The sequence below is a fragment of the Callorhinus ursinus genome, unplaced genomic scaffold (assembly GCF_003265705.2).
Source record: "Callorhinus ursinus isolate GAN/ISIS: 27379988/994484 unplaced genomic scaffold, GSC_fseal_2.0 scaffold114, whole genome shotgun sequence".
NCBI classification, from domain to species: Eukaryota; Metazoa; Chordata; class Mammalia; order Carnivora; family Otariidae; genus Callorhinus; species Callorhinus ursinus.
This window is the reverse complement of record NW_027397176.1, coordinates 775,707-796,872: the sequence shown is the minus strand read 5'-3', so window position 1 is coordinate 796,872 and position 21,166 is coordinate 775,707. Positions and strand designations below refer to the sequence as shown.

At 40.4% G+C, this 21,166-nt stretch overlaps 1 protein-coding gene across 4 annotated transcripts in view; it reads left to right on the top strand.

Moving 5' to 3' along the window:
- Positions 1-21,166, top strand: part of PLEKHB2 (pleckstrin homology domain containing B2) — a 71,145-nt gene that overhangs the window by 21,138 nt on the left and 28,841 nt on the right. For 3 of the 4 annotated variants that reach the window (XM_025858009.2, XM_025858002.2, XM_025857993.2), the window contains exons 2-4: positions 9,525-9,569; positions 13,400-13,552; positions 15,061-15,163. In XM_025858009.2, the coding sequence (XP_025713794.1) occupies positions 9,533-9,569; positions 13,400-13,552; positions 15,061-15,163 (293 nt within the window). In that variant the 5' untranslated portion in view covers positions 9,525-9,532. The remainder of the gene's footprint in view (positions 1-9,524; positions 9,570-13,399; positions 13,553-15,060; positions 15,164-21,166) is intronic. The other variant, XM_073889680.1, reaches the window with a different exon arrangement.

Here is a 21,166-nt window from a genome sequence, read left to right as displayed (position 1 = left end):
ACTGTTTTCCAGAGTGGTCGCACCAGCTTCCATTCCCACTAACAGTGTAGGAGGATTCTCCTTTCTCCACATCCCCACTAACATCTGTCATTTCCTGACTTGTTCATTTTAGCCATTCTGACTGGTGTGAGGTGGTATCTCCTTGAGGTTTTGATTTGGATTTCCCTGATGCTGAGTGATGTTGAGCACTTTTTCATGTGTCTGTTGGCCATTTGGATGTCTTCTTTGGACAAATGTCTGCTCATGTCTTCTTCCCATTCTTTGACTGGATTATTTGTTCTTTGGGTGTTGAGTTTGATAAGTTCTTTATAGATTTTGGATACTAGCCCTTTATCTGAGTTTTCATTTCCAAATATTTTCTTCCATTCTGTCGTCTTTTGGTTTTGTTGACTGTTTCTTTTGCTGTACAGAAGCTTTTTATCTCGATGAAATCCCAATAGTTCATTTTTGCCCTGGCTTCCCTTGCCTTTGGTGATGTTTCTAGGAAGAAGTTGCTGCAGCTGAGGTGGAAGAGGTTGCTGCCTGTGTTCTCCTTTCGGATTTTGATGGACTCCTGTCTCACATTTAGGTCTTTCAACCATTTGGAGTCTGTTTTTGTGTGTGGTGTAAGGAAATGGTCCAGTTTCATTCTTCTGCATGTGGCTGTCCAATTTTCCCAACATCATTTGTTGAAGAGACTGTCTTTTTTCCATTGGACATTCTTTTCTGCTTTGTCAAAGATGAGTTGACCATAGAGTTGAGGGTCCATTTCTGGGCTCTCGATTCTGTTCCATTATTCTATGTGTCTGTTTTTGTGCCAGTACCATACTGTCGTGATGATGACAGCTTTGTTATAGAGCTTGAAGTCCAGAATTGTGATCCCGACAGCTTTGCTTTTCTTTTTCAACACTCCTCTGGCTGTTTGGGGTCTTTTCTGGTTCCATAAAAATTTTAGGATGCTTTGTTCTATTTCTTTGAAAAAAGTGCATGGTATTTTGCTGGGGATTGCGTTGAATGTGTAGATTGCTCTAGGTAGCATTGACATCTTCTGAATGTTTGTTTTTCCAATCCATGAGCATGGAACGTTTTCCCATTTCTTTGTGTCTTCCTTAATTTCTTTCATGAGGATTTTATAGTTTTCTGAGTACAGATCCTTTGCCTCTTTGGTTAGATTTATTCCTAGGTATCTTATGGTTTTGGGTGCAGTTGTAAATGGGATCGACTCCTTAATTTCTCTCTCTTCTGTCTTGTTGGTTTATAGGAATGCCATTGATTTCTGTGCATTGATTTTATATCCTGCTACTTTACTGAATTCCTATATGAGTTCTAGCAGTTTTAGGGTGGAGTCTTTTGGGTTTTCCACATAAAGTATCATATCATCTGCAAAGAGTGAGAGTTTGACTTCCTCCTTGCCGATTTGGATGCCTTTGATTTCTTTTTGTTGTCTGATTGCTGTGGCTAGGTCTTCTAATACTGTGTTGAATAGCAGTGGTGATAGTGGACATCCCTGCCGCGTTCCTGACCTTAGGGGAAAGCTCTCAGTTTTTCCCCATTGAGAATGATATTCACTGTAGGTTTTTCATAGATGGCTTTTATGATATTGAGGTATGTAGCCTCTGTCTCTATACTTTGAAGAGTTTTGATCAAGAAAGGATGCTGTACTTTGTCAAATGCTTTCTCTGCGTCTATTGAGAGGATCATATGATTCTTGTTCTTTCTTTTGTTAATATATTGTATCACGTTGATTGATGCGGATGTTGAACCAAACCTTGCAGCCCAGGGATAAATACCACTTGGTCGTGGTGAATAATCCTTTTCATGTACAGTTGGATCCTATTGGCTAGTATTTTGGTGAGAGTTTTTGCATCCATGTTCATCAAGGATATTGGTCTGTCATTCTCCTTTTTGATGGGGTCTTTGTCTGGTTTGGGGATGAAGATAATGGTGGCCTCATAAAATGAGTTTGGAAGTTTTCCTTCCATTTCTATTTTTTGGAACAATTTCAGAAGAATAGGTATTAATTCTTCTTTAAATGTTTGGTAGAATTCCCCTGGGAAGCCATCTGGCCCTGGGCTTTTGTTTGTTGGGAGATTTTTGATGACTGCTTCAATTTCCTTAGTGGTTATAGGTCTGTTCAGGTTTTCTATTTCTTCCTGGTTCAGTTTTGGTAGTTGATACATCTCTAGGAATGCATCCATTTCTTCCAGGTTATCTAATTTGCTGGCATAGAGTTGCTCTTAATAGGTTCTTATAATTGTTTGTATTTCTTTTGGTGTTGGTTGTGATCTCTCCTCTTTCATTCATGATTTTGTTTATTTGGGTCGTTTCTCTTCTTTTTGATAAGTCTGGCCAGGGGTTTATCAATCTTGTTAATTCTTACAAAGAACCAGCTCCTAGTTTCGTTGATCTGGTCTACTGTTCTTTTGGTTTCTATTTCATTGATTTCTGCTCTGAATATTATTTCTCTTTTCCTGCTGGGTTTAGGCTTCATTTGCTGTTTTTTCTCTAGCTCCTTTAGGTGTAGGGTTATGTTGTGTACTTGAGAGCTTTCTTGTTTCTTGAGAAAGGCTTGTATTGGTATATACTTTCCTCTCAGGACTGCCTTTGCTGTATCCCAAAGATTTTGAACAGTTGTGTTTTCATTTTCATTGGTTTCCATGAATTTTTTAAATTCTTCTTTAATTTCCTGGTTGACCCATTCAGTTTGTAGTAGGATGCTCTTTAACCTCCATGTATTTGAGTTCTTTCCGACTTTCCTCTTGTGATTGAGTTCTAGTTTCAAATCATTGTGGTCCTAAAATATGCAGGGAATAATCCCAATCTTTTGGTAGTGGTTGAGACCTGATATGTGACCTAGGATGTGATCTATTCTGGAGAGTGTTCCATGGGCACTAGAGAAGAATGTGTATTCCATTGATTTGGGATGGAATGTTCTGAATATGTCTGTGAAGTCCATTTGGTCCAGTGTGTCATTTAAAGTCTATTTCCTTGTTGATCTTTTGTTTAGATGATCTGTCCATTTCAGTCAGGGGGGTTTTAGAGTCCCCTAGTATTATTGTATTGTTGTCAATGTGTTTCTTTGGTTTTGTTATTAATTGCCTTATATAATTGGCTGCTCCCATGTTAGGGGCGTAGATATTTACAATTGTTAGATCTTCTTGTTGGATAGATCCTTTAAGTATGATATAGTGTCCTTTCTCATCTCCTATTACAGCCTTTGTTTTAAAATCTAATTTGTCTGATATAAGGATTGCCACCCCAGCTTTGTTTTGGTGTTCATTAGCATGGTAAATGGTTTTCCACCCCTTCACTTTCAATGTGGGGCGTCTTTGGGTCTAAAATGCGTCTTTTGCAGATAGCATATCGATGGGCTTTGTTTTTTAATCCAATCTGATAGCCTGTGTCTTTTAATTGGGGCATTTAGCCTAGTTACATTCATCGTAACTATTGAAAGATACGTATTTAGTGCCATTATATTGCCTCTAAAGTGACTGTTACTGTATATTGTCTGTATTCGTTTCTGGTCCATGCTGCTTTTAGGCTCTCTCTTTGCTTAGAGGACCCCTTTCAAGATTTCTTGTAGGGCTGGTTTCGTGTTTGCAAATTCCTTTTATTTTTGTTTTTCCTGGAAGATTTTTATCTCTCTTTCTATTTTCAATGACAGCCTAGCTGTATATAGTGTTCTTGGCTGCATATTTTTCTCGTTTAGTGCTCTGAATATATCATAACAGCCCTTTCTGGCCTGCCAGATCTCCGTGGATAGGTCTCTTGCCAATCTAATACCGTTATAAGTTACATATTTCTTCTCCCGAGCTGCTTTCAGGATTTTCTCTTTGTCATTGAGAGTCGTAAGTTTTACTATTAGATGTCGGGGTGTTGACCTATTTTTATTGATTTTTAGAGGGGTTCTCTGTGCCTCCTGGATTTTGATGCGTGTTTCCTTCCGCACTTTAGGGAAGTTCTCTGGTTTAATTTGCTCTAATATAAGTTCTGCTCCTCTCTCTATTATTCTTTTGGTATCCCAATTATTCTAATGTTGTTTCGTCTTATGGTATCGCTTATTTCTCGAATTGTTCCCTCGTGATCCAGTAGTTGTTTATCTTTATTTTTCTCAGCTTCTTTATTTTCCATCATTTGGTCTTCTGTATCGCTGATTCTCTCTTTTGCCTCATTTATCCTAGCAGTTAGTGCCCCCATTTTTTATTGCACCTCATTAATAGCCTTTTTGATTTCGACTTGGTTAGATTGTAGTTCTTTTATTTCTCCAGTAAGGGATTCTCTAATAACTTCCACGCTTTTTTCAAGCCCAGGTAGTATCTTTAAAGTCATGATTCTGAACTCTAGGTCTGACATCGCACTAATGTCCGTATTGAGTAGGTTCCTGGCAGATGGTACCACCTCTTGTTCTTTTTGTTGCGGTGATTTTTTCGTCTTATCATTTTGTCCAGAGGAGAATAGGTGAATGAGAGAACAAAATGCTAACAGGTTAACAACATCCCCAGAAAATACACTCTAATTAGAACAGAAAAGACAAACCAGGGGAAAAGAATTGGAAAGAAAGAAAAAAAGAAATAGGAAAAAAAAAATAGAAAGATAAAAACAAACAAAAACAGAACAAAAAAAGCAGAATATGATCAAATATGATCAGGCTGGTGCATAGATCAGTGCCACACACTAGATTTTGGGTGTATTTTAGTCTGTTAGAAGAAAGTGCCTCCTAAAATTTTAAAGAAAGACTTAAATATGTGCAAAATAAGGATTGATACGATGAAGGGATGGAATATGGGTGTAAAGATGAAAATTATAAAAAGTTTTAAAAAGAATTGATAACATGTTTGAAAAAAGAAAGAGGAGGATTATAAAAAAGGAAAGAAAGAAAGAAGAAAAAAGGGGGAGAGAATGTGATCAGGCAGGAGAATAGAACAAAGCTATACACTATAGGTTTAGGGTATATTTTGATATGTTAGTAGAAACTGTATCTCAAAATTTTAAAGAGAGAACCACTTATAATATCTGCCAAAAATAAGGGTAACTACTATGAACATATAGAATATGATTCTGAAAATGAAAAATAAAAATGTTTTTTTAAAAAGATTGGTAAGATGGTTAAAAAAGGGAAAAAATTAAAAAAAAACAGTTAAAAAATTAACTTTTAAAGACTAATGAATCAGGGTAAAAAAAAGCCATGAATTTTATGTGCAGTATTCCCCTAGCGCTGGAGTTCTGCCATTCTCATTGATGGGTAAACTTGGTCTTGGCTGGCTGTTCGTGCTGATCTTCTGGGGGAGGGGCCTGTTGCTGTGGTTCCCAAATGTCTTTGCCGGAGACAGAATTGCCCCGCCCTTGCCATGTCGGGCTAAGCAATCTTGGGTTTGCTCTCGGGAGCTGTTGTTCCCTGCAATCTTTCTCTACAGCGTTGGAGGACAGTGAAAATGGCGACCTCCCAATCTCCGCCCCGGAGGAGCGGAGAACTCAGGGCCCCGCTCCTCAGTGCGCCCCCAGAGAAAAGCAGTCAATCTCTCCCATCTCACTGGTCTCTGGCTGCACTCCATGCTCACCTGGCCTGTGACCGAGGGTTTCCATCTTTGGCACCAGACCCCTTGTGGAGTCCCCAAACCGAGCAGATCCCTGCGGTTCGCTCCCGCGCTGCTCCTCCCAGGGCAAGAAGGGGATTTTCCCCGATTCTGCAGCTGGCTTCCCTGCTCTGATACCTGGGAGCTCTGCCACTCTCAGATTTCCCTGGTCTTCCTGAGACCACACTGTCCCAGAGAGGTTCCCACCCCCCCCCACCCCCCAGCCACTGGACTTCCCTCAGCCGAGCCGACTTCTGAAAGTTCTGATTTTGTGCTCCGCGGCTCTATCACTTGCTCATAGTGGCTGATGGAGGCCCCCTCCCCCTGCCATCTTATCTTCCTGAATATCGCCTAGGATTCACTTCTCCGCATGTCCTGCCTTCCAGAAAATGGTCTCTTTTCTGTTCATAGAATTGTTGCTATTCTTTTTTTCAATCTCCTATCAAGTTTGAGGTGTTCAGAATGGTTTCATAACTATCTAGCTGAATTCCTCGGACTAGACGAAATTTAGGTCTCTTGCTCCTCTGCCATCTTGCTCCTCCCCACTGATCTTTTTAATTTTTAAGTTTAAGCAATATTTTTCCTACAGTGTAAGCTACATAAAAACAGGGACTTTAGCTTGATCACTGCTGTGTTCTTAGTGCCTATTACAAGGTTGGGCACATATTAGCACTCAATGTTTGTTGGATGAAGATATGATGGTATCTGTTTGGAAGTAAATGATTGTTTCTGGCTGCAGGGTTTTTTTGTTTTTGTTTTTCCATTTTTTTTCTGCGAGTTTAGCAAACCAGTTCAACCCAGTTTAAATAATAAACTGTCATTTTGCCTAACAGAGTGCCTTGGATTAGAGTGGGTTTCCTGGTCCAGTGATAGGTGCTGTTAGCCATCTAGTCAGCGGCCCTTGGGCTAGTCCCCTCTAGTCAGCAGTGAGCAGCATGCATGTCCAGTGGGAAAAATGGGAGAGACTGCATTTCTGTTTCTAGTTTACCTGAGTGTGTGGGAGAAAAATGGGGAAAGATGAAAAACTTATTAACTTTCTTAGAGAGGACAGACAGCATGAGTTGGCAGAAATCACAAGGACATTAAGAACCTTGAGTACGAGATTTTGGAGATGCTGGAGTATAGGATGAACCAAGCTTATGTAGCTCTTCTTGTAAAGATTTGGAGAAGGTGAGAATTTAGTCATACTTGCCATGGGAAAAATTAAAGGTTGGGGGGAGGGCTGATTTGTTCTTTTCAGGTGCCCACTGGACTTTTCCTCCTTTTTGCTAACCATCCAACTGTTTAAGAGAGTACCTAAAAATGCTAAAGTAGAAAACAAAAATGGTCCACATAAAATCTCCAAGTAAGATCTATTTTTTTTAAAGATTTTATTTACCTATTAGAGAGACACAGAGAGCACAAGTAGGGGGAGGGGCAGAGGCAAAGGGAGAGGGACAAGCAGACTTCCCACTGAGTGGGGAGCCTGACTTGGGGCTTGATTCCAGGACCCCAAAATCAAGACCTCAGCCGAAGTCAGATGCTTAACTGACTGAGCCACCCAGGCACCCTTATTTTTTTTTAATTAAAAAAAAAAGTAATCTTTATGCCCCCCTCAAAAAACGTAATCTCTGTTCTCAACATGGGGCTCAAACTCACAACCCCAAGATCAAGTATTACATGTTTCACCAACTGAGGCAGCCAGGGGCCCCTAAAATCTGTTGATTAAAGAAAAAAGGTATAATACATGCAAGTTGTTAAAAATTTTAAGTATTAATATAAAGAAAGGTATAATAGGACTGAATAGGCACTTTTTTTTTTTTTGAAGATTTATTTATTTTAAAGAGCATTCTTGCATGCGAACGGTGGGTGGTGGGGCAGAGAGAGAGGGAGAGTGAGTATCAAGCAGACAAACAGACTCCTCACTGAGTGTGGAGCCTGATGCCGGGCTCCATCTCACAACCCTGAGCTCACTCACTGAACCGAAACCAAGGGTTGGTTGCTCAACCGACCGTGCCATCCAGGTGCCCCTAGTCACTTTCTTTTCTGATACATACACAGCATTGCCTTCTTTCTCGCCTCAAAGATCTATGTGGTTAACAGTTTCTGTGATTCCTTCCCCAAAACAGTTGTGCAGGTATCAGCACACACTGTTCTACGTCCTTTTTCATATCTGCATAATGATCTGTCATGTGTGGAGGCACCCTTTGAGCCATCTTCTGATGTGGATCACTTTGGTTGGAGCTACTGTTTTGCAATATAAGCAACATTGCCATGAATATACAGATTTGTTGGTAGACCTCTGCACGTGTATCAATGAGGTTTAATCCTAGTAATGGTGAAATCTCTGGGTCAGAGTTTATGAACATTTAAAATTTTGATAGATGTCAAATCCTTCTCCCAGAAGCGTGCAACAGTTTTCATTCCTGCCATCATGCTTACTCCTTTCTGAGTATCAATTTTTTTTTCATTTGTGCCTATCTGATAGGTGTTTTTGTTAACTTGTGTTTTGAATTTTGTGTGTTGAATTGAGAGAGAAATTGAATATCTTAACAAATTTATTGCCCATTAATGTTTGTTTTCTTGTGAATTGCCAGGTGATTGTCATTTCTGGTATATGTGAGCTTTACTTGAAGGAAATTAGCTCATTGTTGCCATATAGTTGTAAATGTTTTTCTTAATCTTTTTTTGATTTTTCTTTTGCCACTCAGATTTTTATTTTTATGGAGTTAAATTTATCACACTCTTTCTTGACTTCTGGTATTCTGCTCTGACTGGCCACTTGGCCTGTTGACACCAGTGCACATATGACTGGGCTGTGTGAATTCGACTGGGCACACTAGGTATAAAGCTGAGGCAGTGGACTCCAGAGCCCCAGGACGCTGGTCATATTAGGAGAAGCCACAAATCCTTGACAGAGCTAAATCTTAGTGTTCCTGGGCTGCTTTATGTCTGTCGAGTGGTGTTAGATTTAGTAAGGTGGGCAGAGTGTTGAGCCCAAAGCCTAGAGTGGGAGTGGGGGGAGGTGGGGGGTGGGGGGAGGGTTTGTATTGGCCCTACTGAGGAGGTATTAGGTAAATGCCAGATGGCCAGTGAGGTAAAATGACTTTGTTGTCTTCCTCAGCTGACACAGAGATCAGGATGGAGAGTTAGACCAGATGGCTGTGATTTTTGTGATACAAGAACTATGTGAACTAAAACCTTTGGAATTTCCTGAGATAGAGGTTCTAGGAGTATCTTGTTATTCATAATGAGCCCCTTTCAACCATATGTGTTTATGCTGGTGAGGTAACTCTTGCTGGGCCCCTAGATAACTTTAGGGTGGGGCTGATTGCCAGGGAAATCAGCCTTGTGATTAGAAGGTTAGAACTTTCAGCCCCATCCCTGGACCTGCAGGGATGGGGAGAGGCTGGGGATTAAGTTCAGTCACCAGTGGTCAGTAATGTAATCAGTCACACCTACCTAATGTAACTTCCTTAAAACCCCTAAAGCCAGGGTTTTAAGAGCTTCTGGGTTAATGATCACATAGAGGTGGTGGGAGGGGGCAGGTGTGCCAAGAGAAGGCCTGAAAGACTTATGTTGCTCTGTGCATCTCTTCCGTCTGGCTTTTCCTGAGTTGTATGCTTTATAAGAAATAGGACATGGTAAGTAAAATGCTTTCTTGAGTTCTATGAGCCATTCTGGCAAAATTATCAAATTTGAGGAGAGGTTGTGGGAACCCCCAATTTGTAGGTCAGAAATATTGGAGGCTCAGAACTTGTTTCTAAAGTGGGAGCACTCTTGTGGAACTGAACCCTTAACTGATGCTAATTCCAGGTCAGAATAGAGTTGAATCAGTAGACATCTATTTGTTGTCCTGAGATTTGGAGAATTGGTTGTTAATGTGAAAAGACCCCACATGTTTGGTGTCAGAACTGTTGTGAGTGAAAAACAGCTTGTATGGGCCATTCTCTTTTCAGGGTATAACTTTGAACCTGGCTGTTTCTTTTATAGGTGGAAAAATGGCATTTGTGAAGAGTGGATGGTTGCTGCGACAGAGTAAGTACAGAACATGAGCCTCTTGGACTGCGTTTAGTGTTGCCTTAGGGTTTATGTTTATTTCTATTGCTGAAACAGATCACGTTTAAAAACAAATGTCAGTCTTATTAATGTGCTTGCTCTGGATTTCCTCTGGGAAATTTTTAGAGCTCTGTGAACTGTGTTTCTGCCTACCAGAGTTCCTTCTTAGTTGCTGCCTTGACAGAAACCAGGGAATTTTGGTGGTCCCTGCTGGTTTCTCTTTTTCTCACTAGTGTGCCCTATTACTCATGGCTGACCTGAGTACCTGCTTGAATCTAACCAAGCTGAACTCTGATATATTAGCATGGAGGTACTGCTGTCTCTGTGGGAAATACCAGTCTTATTTGGGGATTGAACAGTGACTAAGATTCTGAAGTACTGGAGACTTTAATTTATAGAGATGAAGATTTGACTTGAAGGAATGGGTTTATCTAAAACTAGTCTTTTGGATCTCCAAAAGGACTCTGCAGAAGAGAATCAGTTTTGTTTTGTTTTTTTTTAAGATTTTATTTATTTGAGAGAGGCAGAGAGAGAGAATGTGTGAGCATGAGAGAGAGAGAGAACGCATGAGCAGTGGGGATGGGCATAGGGAGAGGGAGAAACAGACTCCCTGCTGAGCAGGGAACCTGATGCAGGACTCGATCCCAGGATTCTGGGATCATGACCTGGGCCAAAGGCAGACGCTTAACCAACTGAGCCCCCAGGTTCATGGTGTGTTCTAAAGCAGGAATAACCAACTCTGTTCATTAGAGAAAAAGTCAACAGATTATTCTGCTGTCCTTCTAGAAAGATCAGAGTTAAGGGAAAAGTGACTACTATATCATTTATGACTCTAGCAAAAAACTGAGCTATAGTTTATACTGTTTATTATTCAGATACAAATTTCTGTTGGGGGGATACCTTCAGAACTTAGTTAAAATTGAGACTAGCAGTGAAGAATGGACTGCATACCTTAGATGGTTTATAAAAACTATTATTTATGAAGGTTGTTTGTGACCCTGTTACATGGATTTTACATATATTATGTACTTATCACAGCAGCTCTGTGAGGTAGGTGGCATTATCCTGGTTTCTAGTTGAAGAAATTGAGTTTTAGTGATATTAGGTAACTTAACACTGTGGGTGTTAAACCTGTATTCAGATTCAGTACTGTGTCATTTCAGCATTGACACACTTTCTACCAGGACACAAGCCTTCAGTTTATTTGTCCTGTCACTAGTTCTGCATTCCCAGACCTGGAGCTGAACCAGGTGTCCTTTCAAGGTCTGTGACAGTTCTGTATTCTAAGAATAGATAGAGCAATGTTCCTTTAAAAAGAAAGTCCTGGCATATTGTAGCCTAGCCCCAATCTTTGTGTAAGTTTTTTTGTTTTGGGTTTTGTGATCCCATCCTTCCCTAAATTGTCAGGGGATGCAGAGAGCCTTGTTTGGACCTTGAGGCTGTACCTTCCTTTCCTGGCCCTTTGGATATCCTCTGGTTTTCTCTTTAGGCTTTGCTGCATCCTTGTTTGAGGACAAGCTTTCCTTTCTTCACCATGACTCAATGTAAATGTTCTGTCAACATAAGTGAACAGTGACCATTTTGACTTTTTGTCCCCTCTCCCAGTCAATGCCTAGTGTGATGACGTACACAAAATAGATGTCTTTTAAATAAGTTGTACAGACTTTTCTGGTGTCCTGGTCCATGGCAGTCTTGAAGTGTATATTCAGAAGACTTATTCCATTTTCCTTTGCAAAAATCAGAACTATCAATCATAATAAAATAAGATGAGGTGACTTGTATTATATTCACTGGGTAGCAGAGGTACACAGGTGGTTACATGTATGCAAAGCTGTCTGGAGGATTCCTTTTATTGCCATTGCCACACAGACCCTTAGGACTATGGAGGACAGCCTAATTTGGGAATCTGCAGTCAGGGCTTTGGTGGCAGGTGAGATACTTGGGTAGAACTCCCTAATCCGGTGATTCCACCTATGGTCTGGGTGGCTCTATTTGTTAGTTTCTGTACAGCTCGGGCTGCCAATCAAGTGGATGCTGATGTCACTTACTTATCAGTTTGGGACACTGCTGTGGATGCCCCTCTTAGCAAGGAGGGTATCTGATAGTGGTAAAAGAAATTTGGAGGGCTGATAATGGTGCATATTTAGTTCACACCAGTAATGGCTATGAGAGCATAAGGAGAGGTACATGGAATGGGATTTGTGCACGATGGCCAAGAAGGGTGGGATCTACAGGAACAAAGGATGTAGTAGGTAGTGTCTGGGTGTGAGGAAGGAGCAGGGGTGACTGACTTGGCCTTTTAGTTTTCCTTTTTGGCTAATAGGGAAGTTTGAGTTTCATAAAGTTAAGTGCCTAGTCCCAAGATTACAAATGTTAGGATGAATTCCTTAAACTGATAGGGACGTATGAGGTAGCGGGACAGATGCACACAGGATGGGAGTCAGTGTCCTGGCTGTAGGTACACCCAGTGTCCAAACCTGCTTCTGTGTCTGTTTGAAGCAGGGAGACCCTCCCACACCATGGGCTTTAAGGGAAGGTGAATGTTAGAGAAGAATATATGTGAAAGCTCTTCGAGAAAAAAAAAAACATTTTTTTTTTCAAAAGAGGAAGGTATTATTGTTTTTTGTATATAGAGACTTCACAGTCCAGTGTTCTCTGATCAGTTTAGCAAAGTTAAATACTCCTGGGAAAGTGTAGATATACTACATGGAAAATTAAATATTAAATGTTTTATTAGCTTAAAATGAAGGATTTTGGGTTTTTTTTGTTTTTTAAAATTTTATTTGAATATAGTTGACATAATGTTACATTAGTTTCAGGTGTACAACTCTTGTTATGCTATGCTCACCACAAGCGTAGCTACCATCTGCTTCCATGCATCACTGTTACAGTGTCATTGACTGTATTCTTTATGCAGTGCTTTTTATTCCCATGACTTACTTCATAACTGGAAGCCTCTATCTCCCACTACCCTTCCTCTGTTTTGCCCATCCTCCCATCCCTTTCCCATCTGGCAACCATCAGTTTGTTCTCTGTATTTATGTGTCGTTTCTGCTTTTAATGTTTGTTTATTCATTTGTTTTTTTTTTTTAGATTCCACATTGAGTGGAATAATATGGTATTTGTCTTTCTCAGTCTGATTTATTTCACTTAGTATAATACTTTCTCAGTCCATCCATGTCATCACAAATGGCACAGTCTCATCCTTTTTTATGACTGCATAATATTTCATTGTATATAACCATCACATCTTCCTTATCCGTCTGTCTATTGATGGACACTTAGCAACTTAGGTTGCTTCCATATCTTGGCTATTGTAAATAATGCTGCAATAAACATGGTGCCTATATGTTTTTGAATTAGTGTTTTTGTTGTCTTTGGGTAAATAGTAGTAGAATTATTGGACCATATGGTATTTCTGTTCTTAATTTTTTGGGGAACATCCATACTGTTTTCCACAGTGGCTGTACCAGTTTACATTCCCACCAACATGAGGGTTCTTTTTTCCTCTACATCCTCACCAACACTTGTTATCAAAATCAAGGTTTTATTGAACTTTAAAAAAAAATTTTTGGACTATTAGGTTGGGAGCATTCTTAGTATCTTTAGTGTAAGGTGCATTTACAGCATGGGTGTTTGTGCCATTGGAGTCTGATTTCATCTCCATTTTGATGTAGTGCTCTGGGCAACTGTATGCGTGTGTACTCATGGGGCCAGAGGAAAGTTTCCTTTGTTTCAGTTACCTGTGAGCTAGAGGATAAAGTCCTTGCTTTTTTTGGCTCAAAGCCAACCTTTCCATTTTTTTTCAGGTACTATTTTGAAGCGCTGGAAGAAGAATTGGTTTGACCTGTGGTCAGATGGTCACCTGATCTATTATGATGACCAAACTCGGCAGAGTGTCGAGGATAAGGTCCATATGCCAGTGGACTGCATCAATATCCGCACCGGGCACGAGTGTCGGGGTAAGTGAGTCACTTGTGGCCAGCTTCTGTCCTCTACCCTTCCCCATTCTTGGTGGGAGTTGAATCATTTTCCTTACTCATTTTGCTTTCATTGACAGACCAAAGAAGGGTTTCATCTTTCATCAAAGAAGGGAGGTAAACACAGTGGGCACCCAGACACTTGGATCATGAATCATATGATTGGGGCAGATTAATTTTCTCATCTGAACCAGACCCAGCAGCCCACATTCCTTGCTCTGTCATGGAGAAAGTGGTAGAGCATAACCAGAGTGCTGGGATCCCCAAGAAAGATGGAACCATCCTAGGTAGTATAGGTTTTGTTGCTCAGAAACAGGCATCTGATTGATTACACCACCAGTCAGTTACTTAAAAATCCATGATGCCTTGGTTTCCTGAGTTATTCCTTATATTCATTTTAAAGGAATACATTTTTTTTTAAGATTTTATTTATTTATTCATGAGAGACAGAGAGAGAGAGAGAGAGAGAGGCAGAGGGAGAAGCAGGCTCCCGAGGAGCAGGGAGCCTGATGCGGGACTCAATCCCAGGACCCTGGGATCATGACCTGAGCTGAAGGCAGACGCTTAACCATCTGAGCCACCCAGGCGCCCTAAAGGAATACATTTTTAATAAGTATAGACTTTTCTATATCTTATTAAGGGCATATGTAGACTTCCCTGTTTATTAGCTCTGTTTCTGTTTGGAATAGAGTCTGTTTTAGTAAACATTGATGTTTGAAACATGCTGCTCCTATATAATAGTTTTTGAATTAAAGAGTTACAAATGGCCTATATGCTTGTAGTAACCATTGTTGTTGTAACATCTTGCCCCTGCATGTTAGTTCTTGAAACACAAGTGTCCATGGACTAGCTGTTGAAATATCTACCTAAACCAGGCTCAAATATCACAGACCTTATTTCTTGGTACACAGAGCTACTTTAAAGTATGATTTTCACTTTTCAAGCAGTGATCCAGTTTAGTATTTCCTGTGAATAAAAACAATAAATATTCTATTATCTGATGCTCATTAACACTTTTCATTGTTTGTGCTTATTCTTCTAATATCTGGGCTGTTCTATACATCTCCATATATGGATCGCCCTCTAGAAGAGGCCTGCTTGTTCTTCCGGCAGGAAGTTTGTTTGTTTATTTATTTATATTTAAAGATTTATTTGAGAGAGGGAGGAGATAGCACACGAGTGGGAGGAGGGTTAGAGGGAGAAGCAGACTCCCCACTGAGCAGGGAGCCTGATGTGGGGCTCCATCCCGGGACCCTGAGAACATGACCCAGGCTGAAGGCAGATGCTTAACCGACCGAGCCACCCAGGCGCCCCTCCTGCAGAAAGTTTAGTTGTAATTCATGTGCTTGGTTCTGTAGAGCAGGACAAAGATGTTTTGTTATTGGAATGTTCTGAAATACTCGTCCTTTGCTTATCTGAGCTGTTAGGTAAGAATAAAGCCTTTAAAAAGAACTATATAAATATTGCCCTATTCTACTTATTTTTCACAGATACTCAGCCTCCAGATGGGAAGCCAAAAGACTGTATGCTGCAGATTGTTTGCCGAGATGGGAAAACTATCAGTCTTTGTGCAGAAAGCACAGATGATTGTTTGTAAGTTTTGGGTTTTTATGTGTTTAATTTAAAAAGTGTTGTGTTTTAATTTCCAGTTATCAGGAAGGGAGTAGAATGAGAATGGCGTTTTCCTTCAGGCAGCAGAATAAGTGCCTTAGAGGATGTGTGAAATAAATGTAACAGGGCCTTATTCCATGCCTAATAACTCTCGTCCTAGTTTCTGCTTCTCCAGAGCTGTGCAGGTGAGATCCCATTATAGTGGGAATGACAAAGTATTAGTATATAGCCACTTTGCACTTTTTCATTACTAGATGTACATTGGGTAATGGGCGTAGTTGAATGGGTTCTTAAATCTTGTTCTTTTTATGTAAAGAGCTTTTAAAAAAGCACTGACATCTCTATTACGTAGTCTTTTCCTTCCTTTGGTGGTTCTTGCTCCATCTGCCATCTCTGAAGAGATGCAGAGCCGCAGGGAAGAAAACCCAGCTTTATCAGTTCTCCGCCTGTTGACATTGGCAGTGAAGTTGGATCAGAATCTTGAAAACACTGATTAAATACAATTTGGGGGTGAGGGGGTGCCTAGGTGGCTCCATCGGTTAAGCATCAGACTCTTGATTTCAGCTCAGGTCATGATCTCAGGGTCATGAGATTGAGCCCTGCGTTGGGCTCCACGTTGGGTGTGGAGCCTGCTTAAGATTCTCTCCCCCTCTCTCTCTCTCTCTCCCCCCCCCCCCCCCCACCCCACCCCCGCACAAGCACACGCACACTCCTCTCTGTCTCTCTCAAAAAAAAAAAGAATTTGGGGGGAAGAATTTTTTTTTTTTTCCTGGCCACTCTGTACCACTCTTATGAGTTAACTCTGGACATTGTAAGAATTCACTAACAGATTATAGTAATATTCATTTATATTAAAATATTTATATGTAGGTGACTATTTTCATACAATCCAGACCAGTTTGTCAGAGTGCCTGCTCTGCATTTCACCTATATGTTCATTTTAAATATAAACATTTATTCCATGCTAAACTCACAGAATTAATTTTAAATCCCATATATAGCTGCTTTTTTACACTCTTCTGATTCATATCAGTGAATCTTAAATGATACTTTCTGGAAGAGATATAGCTTTCCTATAGACTGATGGAGAAATAACCACACGTAAAGCCAGTTTGCTACTTTTTAATAAACTGGACTTATGTTATTACTACTTAACAATATAAACATGTATATTGAACACTTACTTGGCACTGGGCACTATGCTAACTGCTTTATATATGTTATTTAATCCTCAATGTATCTTATAAGGTAGGTGCTGTTCTTGTTAAAAGAAGCTAGTAGCTTCCTGTATCACTTTTTTTCTTTTTTTAAAGATTTTATTTATTTGACAGAGAGAAGGAGAGAGAAAGAGCTCAAGTAGGTGGAGCGGCAGAGGGTGAGGGAGAAGCAGCCTTCCTGCCTGCTGAGCAGGGAGCCTGACGCAGGGCTTGATCCCAGGACCCTGAGATCATGACCTGAGTCAAAGGCAGACGTTTAACCAACTGAGCCACCGAGGCACCCCCCATATCACTTTTTTAATGTTCCTATAATAAATTACCCTGAGCTTAGTGGCCTCAAACAATACAAATTTATGATTGCATTTCTGAAGGTCAGGAGTCCAACACTGGGTCTTATAGTATTGGCAGGCTCTAGGGGAGAGTCTGCTTGTCTTTTAAGTTTCTAAAGGCTTCCTGGTTTTTTGGCTTCTGGGCCATACCCTTTTCTTGTGGTCATCTTTTTGGTTCTCTGCAGGTGGGGAAGGTTATATGCTTTTAAGCACTTAATGAATAGTTTGGGCCAACCTGGATAATCCAGGGTAGTCTCCCCATCTCAAGGTTCTTAACCTTAATTACAGCCGTAGAGTCCCTTTTGCCCTGTGAGTTAACATTCACAGGTTTTCGGGATTAGGATGTAGACATCATTCTGCCTACCACACTTCCCAAGATTTTAGAGCTAATAGACTAGACTCAGGATTTGAACCTTTGTCTCCAGAGACCTTTGTTCTTAACTGCTCTGTTCTACTATACACTGAGGTGTTACATGGAATGTTTTTTTAAGTAGTGGCAAAAATATCTGGAACTAGCAGTAATTAGACCAACGATGTTTATGATCTCATAAATGTGAACTGGTTAAATTCCCCTAAAAAGAATAAGATCTGAGATTGGGTAAAAAATGCAAAGTCTAACTATATAGTCTGTCAACAAGAAACACACTTGAAATAAAATGACTCAGAAAGGTAAAAAAGTAAAGAATAGGGGACTCTTAGTTTCAGGAGACTGTTAGTTTCCCACAGCTACCACAAACTGGGTGCCTTAAAACAACAAATGTTTTCTCTCACAGTTCTGGAAGCTAGGAGTCTGAGCTCAGCGTATCAGCAGAGCCTTGCTCCCTCTGAGACTCCTGAGTAGAATCCTTCCTTGCCTTTTCCTAGTTTGGGTTGTGGCCATTGATCCTTGGCGTTCTTTGGCTTGCCACTGCGTCAGTCCAATCTCTGCCTCTGTTGTAACAAGACATTCTCCCTGTGTGTCTGTATCCAGATGTTCTCTTATAAGGACACCAACTGTATTAGAGTAAGGATCCGCATTAATTCAGTATGACTTCATCTTGAGTCCATCTGTAAAGACCGACCAACGTACCTTCCTTCCTTCCTTTTTCTTCCCTTTTCTTTAAGATTTATTTATTTATTTTAGAGAGAGAGCACCATGTGCCTGGGAAGGGGGAGAGGGAGAGAGTGTCTTAAGCAGACTCCGTGCTGAGCACAGGGCCCTATGTGGAGTTGATCTCATGGCCCTGAGATCACAACCTGAGCTGAACACTTAACTGACCGCGCCACCCAGGTGCCCCAAAACCTTATTTCTAAATAAGTCAAAGGTACCAGGGATTAGGACTTCAACTTTTTTTTTTTAAAGATTTTATTTATTTATTTATTTGAGAGAGAGAGAATGAGAGAGAGAGAGAGCACATGAGAGGGGGAAGGGTCAGAGGGAGAAGCAGACTCCCTGCTGAGCAGGGAGCCTGATGCGGGACTCGATCCTGAGACTCCAGGATCATGAACTGAGCCGAAGGCAGTCGCTTAACCAACTGAGCCACCCAGGCGCCCTCAACTTATTTTTTGGCAGAGGACAGAATTCAACCTATAACTGAGACCTTTGAGTACAAATGGTGAAATGAAGGGGAAACCTTTTAGCAGTAACAGCCAAATAAAGAAGTTCAGCTTTAAGCACCAACTACAAAGAGTGATGGCCAAAGAAAGAAATAGAAGATTTTGTTGAGATGTTTCATTGTTTTTACCTCCAACTCCCAGAAGTAGTAACAAGAGGAGTTAACTTAAGTCTTGCAAATTTTCAGTAATACTCTGCAGTCTGGAAGGATGTTGACTAAAGGAGTAAGGTACTTTTGGGAAAGCTAAGGAAAAACCCTTGAGAATATGATATCCTTTGGACCTCAGTGGAGAGTGGAAGGTTCCCACCAGGATTTGTCATTCCAGAGCCACTGGAAGACTTCGAAGCTCACAGGAGTAGAATAATTCTGTGGCTGATGAAGTAAGTCCTAGCATGAGACATTCAAAAGAATATGCTCAGAAGAGTGTAGAAGCCAGATTTTTCCGAAAGGACTTACTGCCACAAGAAATTTTCTTTTCTCTCACCATTAGTCTCTTTGATTACAGAAAAATGATTGAGGGTAACACCTAGTCTGTTGCTGGGGTGGAGTGAGGTAGGGCTACCAATAGATGTCAGGTTAAGTAGGAAGGGTGTCAAGAAGAAATAACACATACTGTATGAGAGCAAATAGAATTTTTAGGTATCATTTCCTATGTTAAACATGAGCAGGATGCAAAGAAATGGTGTGCCAAATATACCGTAAAGGAAAAATAAGAAGGAAAATGCAATAAGCCTCAGAAAAAGCTCCTCATCTGTAGGAAAATAAAACCCACAAAACAGAATCGAGTTTTCCAAGAATGCTTTCCTGGCTACCATATTTAAAATTATAACTCCCCCTCTTGCATCATACATAGACACACATACTTACAATCTAATTAGCTATTTGTTTACCTTGTTTGTCTCTTTTTATTTTAAAATATAAACTGCACGAGAGAGGGAATTCATGTTTCTTCTGTGCCCTTTAGCATCTGTGTAGCCAAGAAGGTCCGTCATAGGGTATATCTGCCATTCATTTTATAATCTAATTTAAATCTTGGCTCCCTTCCCTGGCGTACAAGCCCAACTAAAAAATGAATCACTGACTTGAAGGAAAGACTTGAGCGTACTCTCAGAGAAAGCAGGGGGAAAAGATTAAAGAATTTAGAGAAAAGATCAGAATTATGTTAGAAAGACTGAAAGAGTTTATCAGGAAGATTATTGATCAGTTGTCTGCAAAGTACAGAACCCAAGAAGGTAGTTAGAAATTCAGTGCAAGAAAAACTTTCTGAAATACTAGAACTGAATTAGGCCAAAGTCCATAATAGACTCTCCTACCTGACAATATTAAATCCAGATACAATATATGAACAATCCAATAGGATACCCTTTAGCAAAATGAATGATGGTAGTGAACTGCTTATAAATCTGTTGGGGGATTTTTGTAACTTGATTGCATCCATTAGAAAAGTAGCTTAGCTTGAAAATAACTTAGCAAGGTTTTTAACTCCAGGAGGTAGTGAAATGACAAAACAGAAAAGGAACTGGTGTAGAAAAGAGCAGAAGGATAGAGTCATTAAGAAAGGTGAGGGGATGAGGGAGGGAGAACAAAATTTGTGAGATTTAAGATTTAGGTATCTAGTTTTTGTGACCATATATGGGCAGTTAGTAGGAATAGAATTTGTTACAACTTTTCCCAGAGTCATTTAGCAGTGTCCACTGAAATATGTTTATATTTCTTGACCTAGCAGTTTCACTCTTTGGAATTTGTCCTATAGAAATGTTTACATAAGGGTACAAAGGTAATAAGGATGTCTGTTTTAATAATAGCATAGTTCTCATGTATGACCAATCCACAGCTAACATATTCAACAGTGACAGGTTGGAAGCTTTCCCACCAAGATCAGGAATAAGACAAGGATTGCCCACTCTTACTACTTCTATTCAGTACACAGGAAGTCTTAGCCAAAGTAGTTAGGCAGGAAAGAAAAATAAAAGGCATTTAAATTGGAAAGGAAGAAGTAAAATTGTCTCTGTTTATGGATGATTTGATCTTCTATATAGAAAACCCTAAAGAGGAATGTCTGAGTGGCTCAGTCGGTTAAGTGTTTGCCTTCAGCTCAGCTCATGATCCCAGCCAGGGTCCTGGAATTGAGTCCCGTATCAGGCTCCTTGCTCAGCGGGGAGCCTGCTTCTCCCTCTGCCTGCTGCTCCCCCTGCTTCTGTTCGCTCTCTCTCTGACAAATAAATACAATCTTTAAAAAAAAAGGAAACCCTAAGGACTCCACCAAAAAATTGTTAGATCTAATAAATGAGTTCAGTAAAATTATAGGATAGAAACCCAACATACAAACATCAGTTGCATTTCTTTATACTAACAAAAGTTCTGAAAAAGAAAATCCCATTTGTAATAGCATTAAAAATAATAAAATGCCTAAAAAAAGAAAATAAATTTAACCAAGGAGATGAAAGATCTGTTCACTGAAAATTATAAGACACTGATGAAAGATGGGCGCCTGGGTGGCTCAGTTGGTTGAGCGACTGCCTTCGGCTCAGGTCATGATCCTGGAGTCCCGGGATCAAGTCCCGCATCGGGCTCCCTGCTCGGCGGGAGTCTGCTTCTCCCTCTGACCCTCTTCCCTCTCGTGCTCTCTCTCTATCTCATTCTCTCTCTCAAATAAATAAATAAAATCTTAAAAAAAAAAAAAAAGACACTGATGAAAGAGGGCGCCTGGGTGGCTCAGATGGTTAAGCATCTGCCTTCGGCTCAGGTCATGATCCCGGGGTCCTGGGAACGAGTCCCGCATTGGGCTCCCTGCTCCTTGGGAGCCTGCTTCTCCCTCTGCTTCTCTCTCTCTCTCCCCCCCCC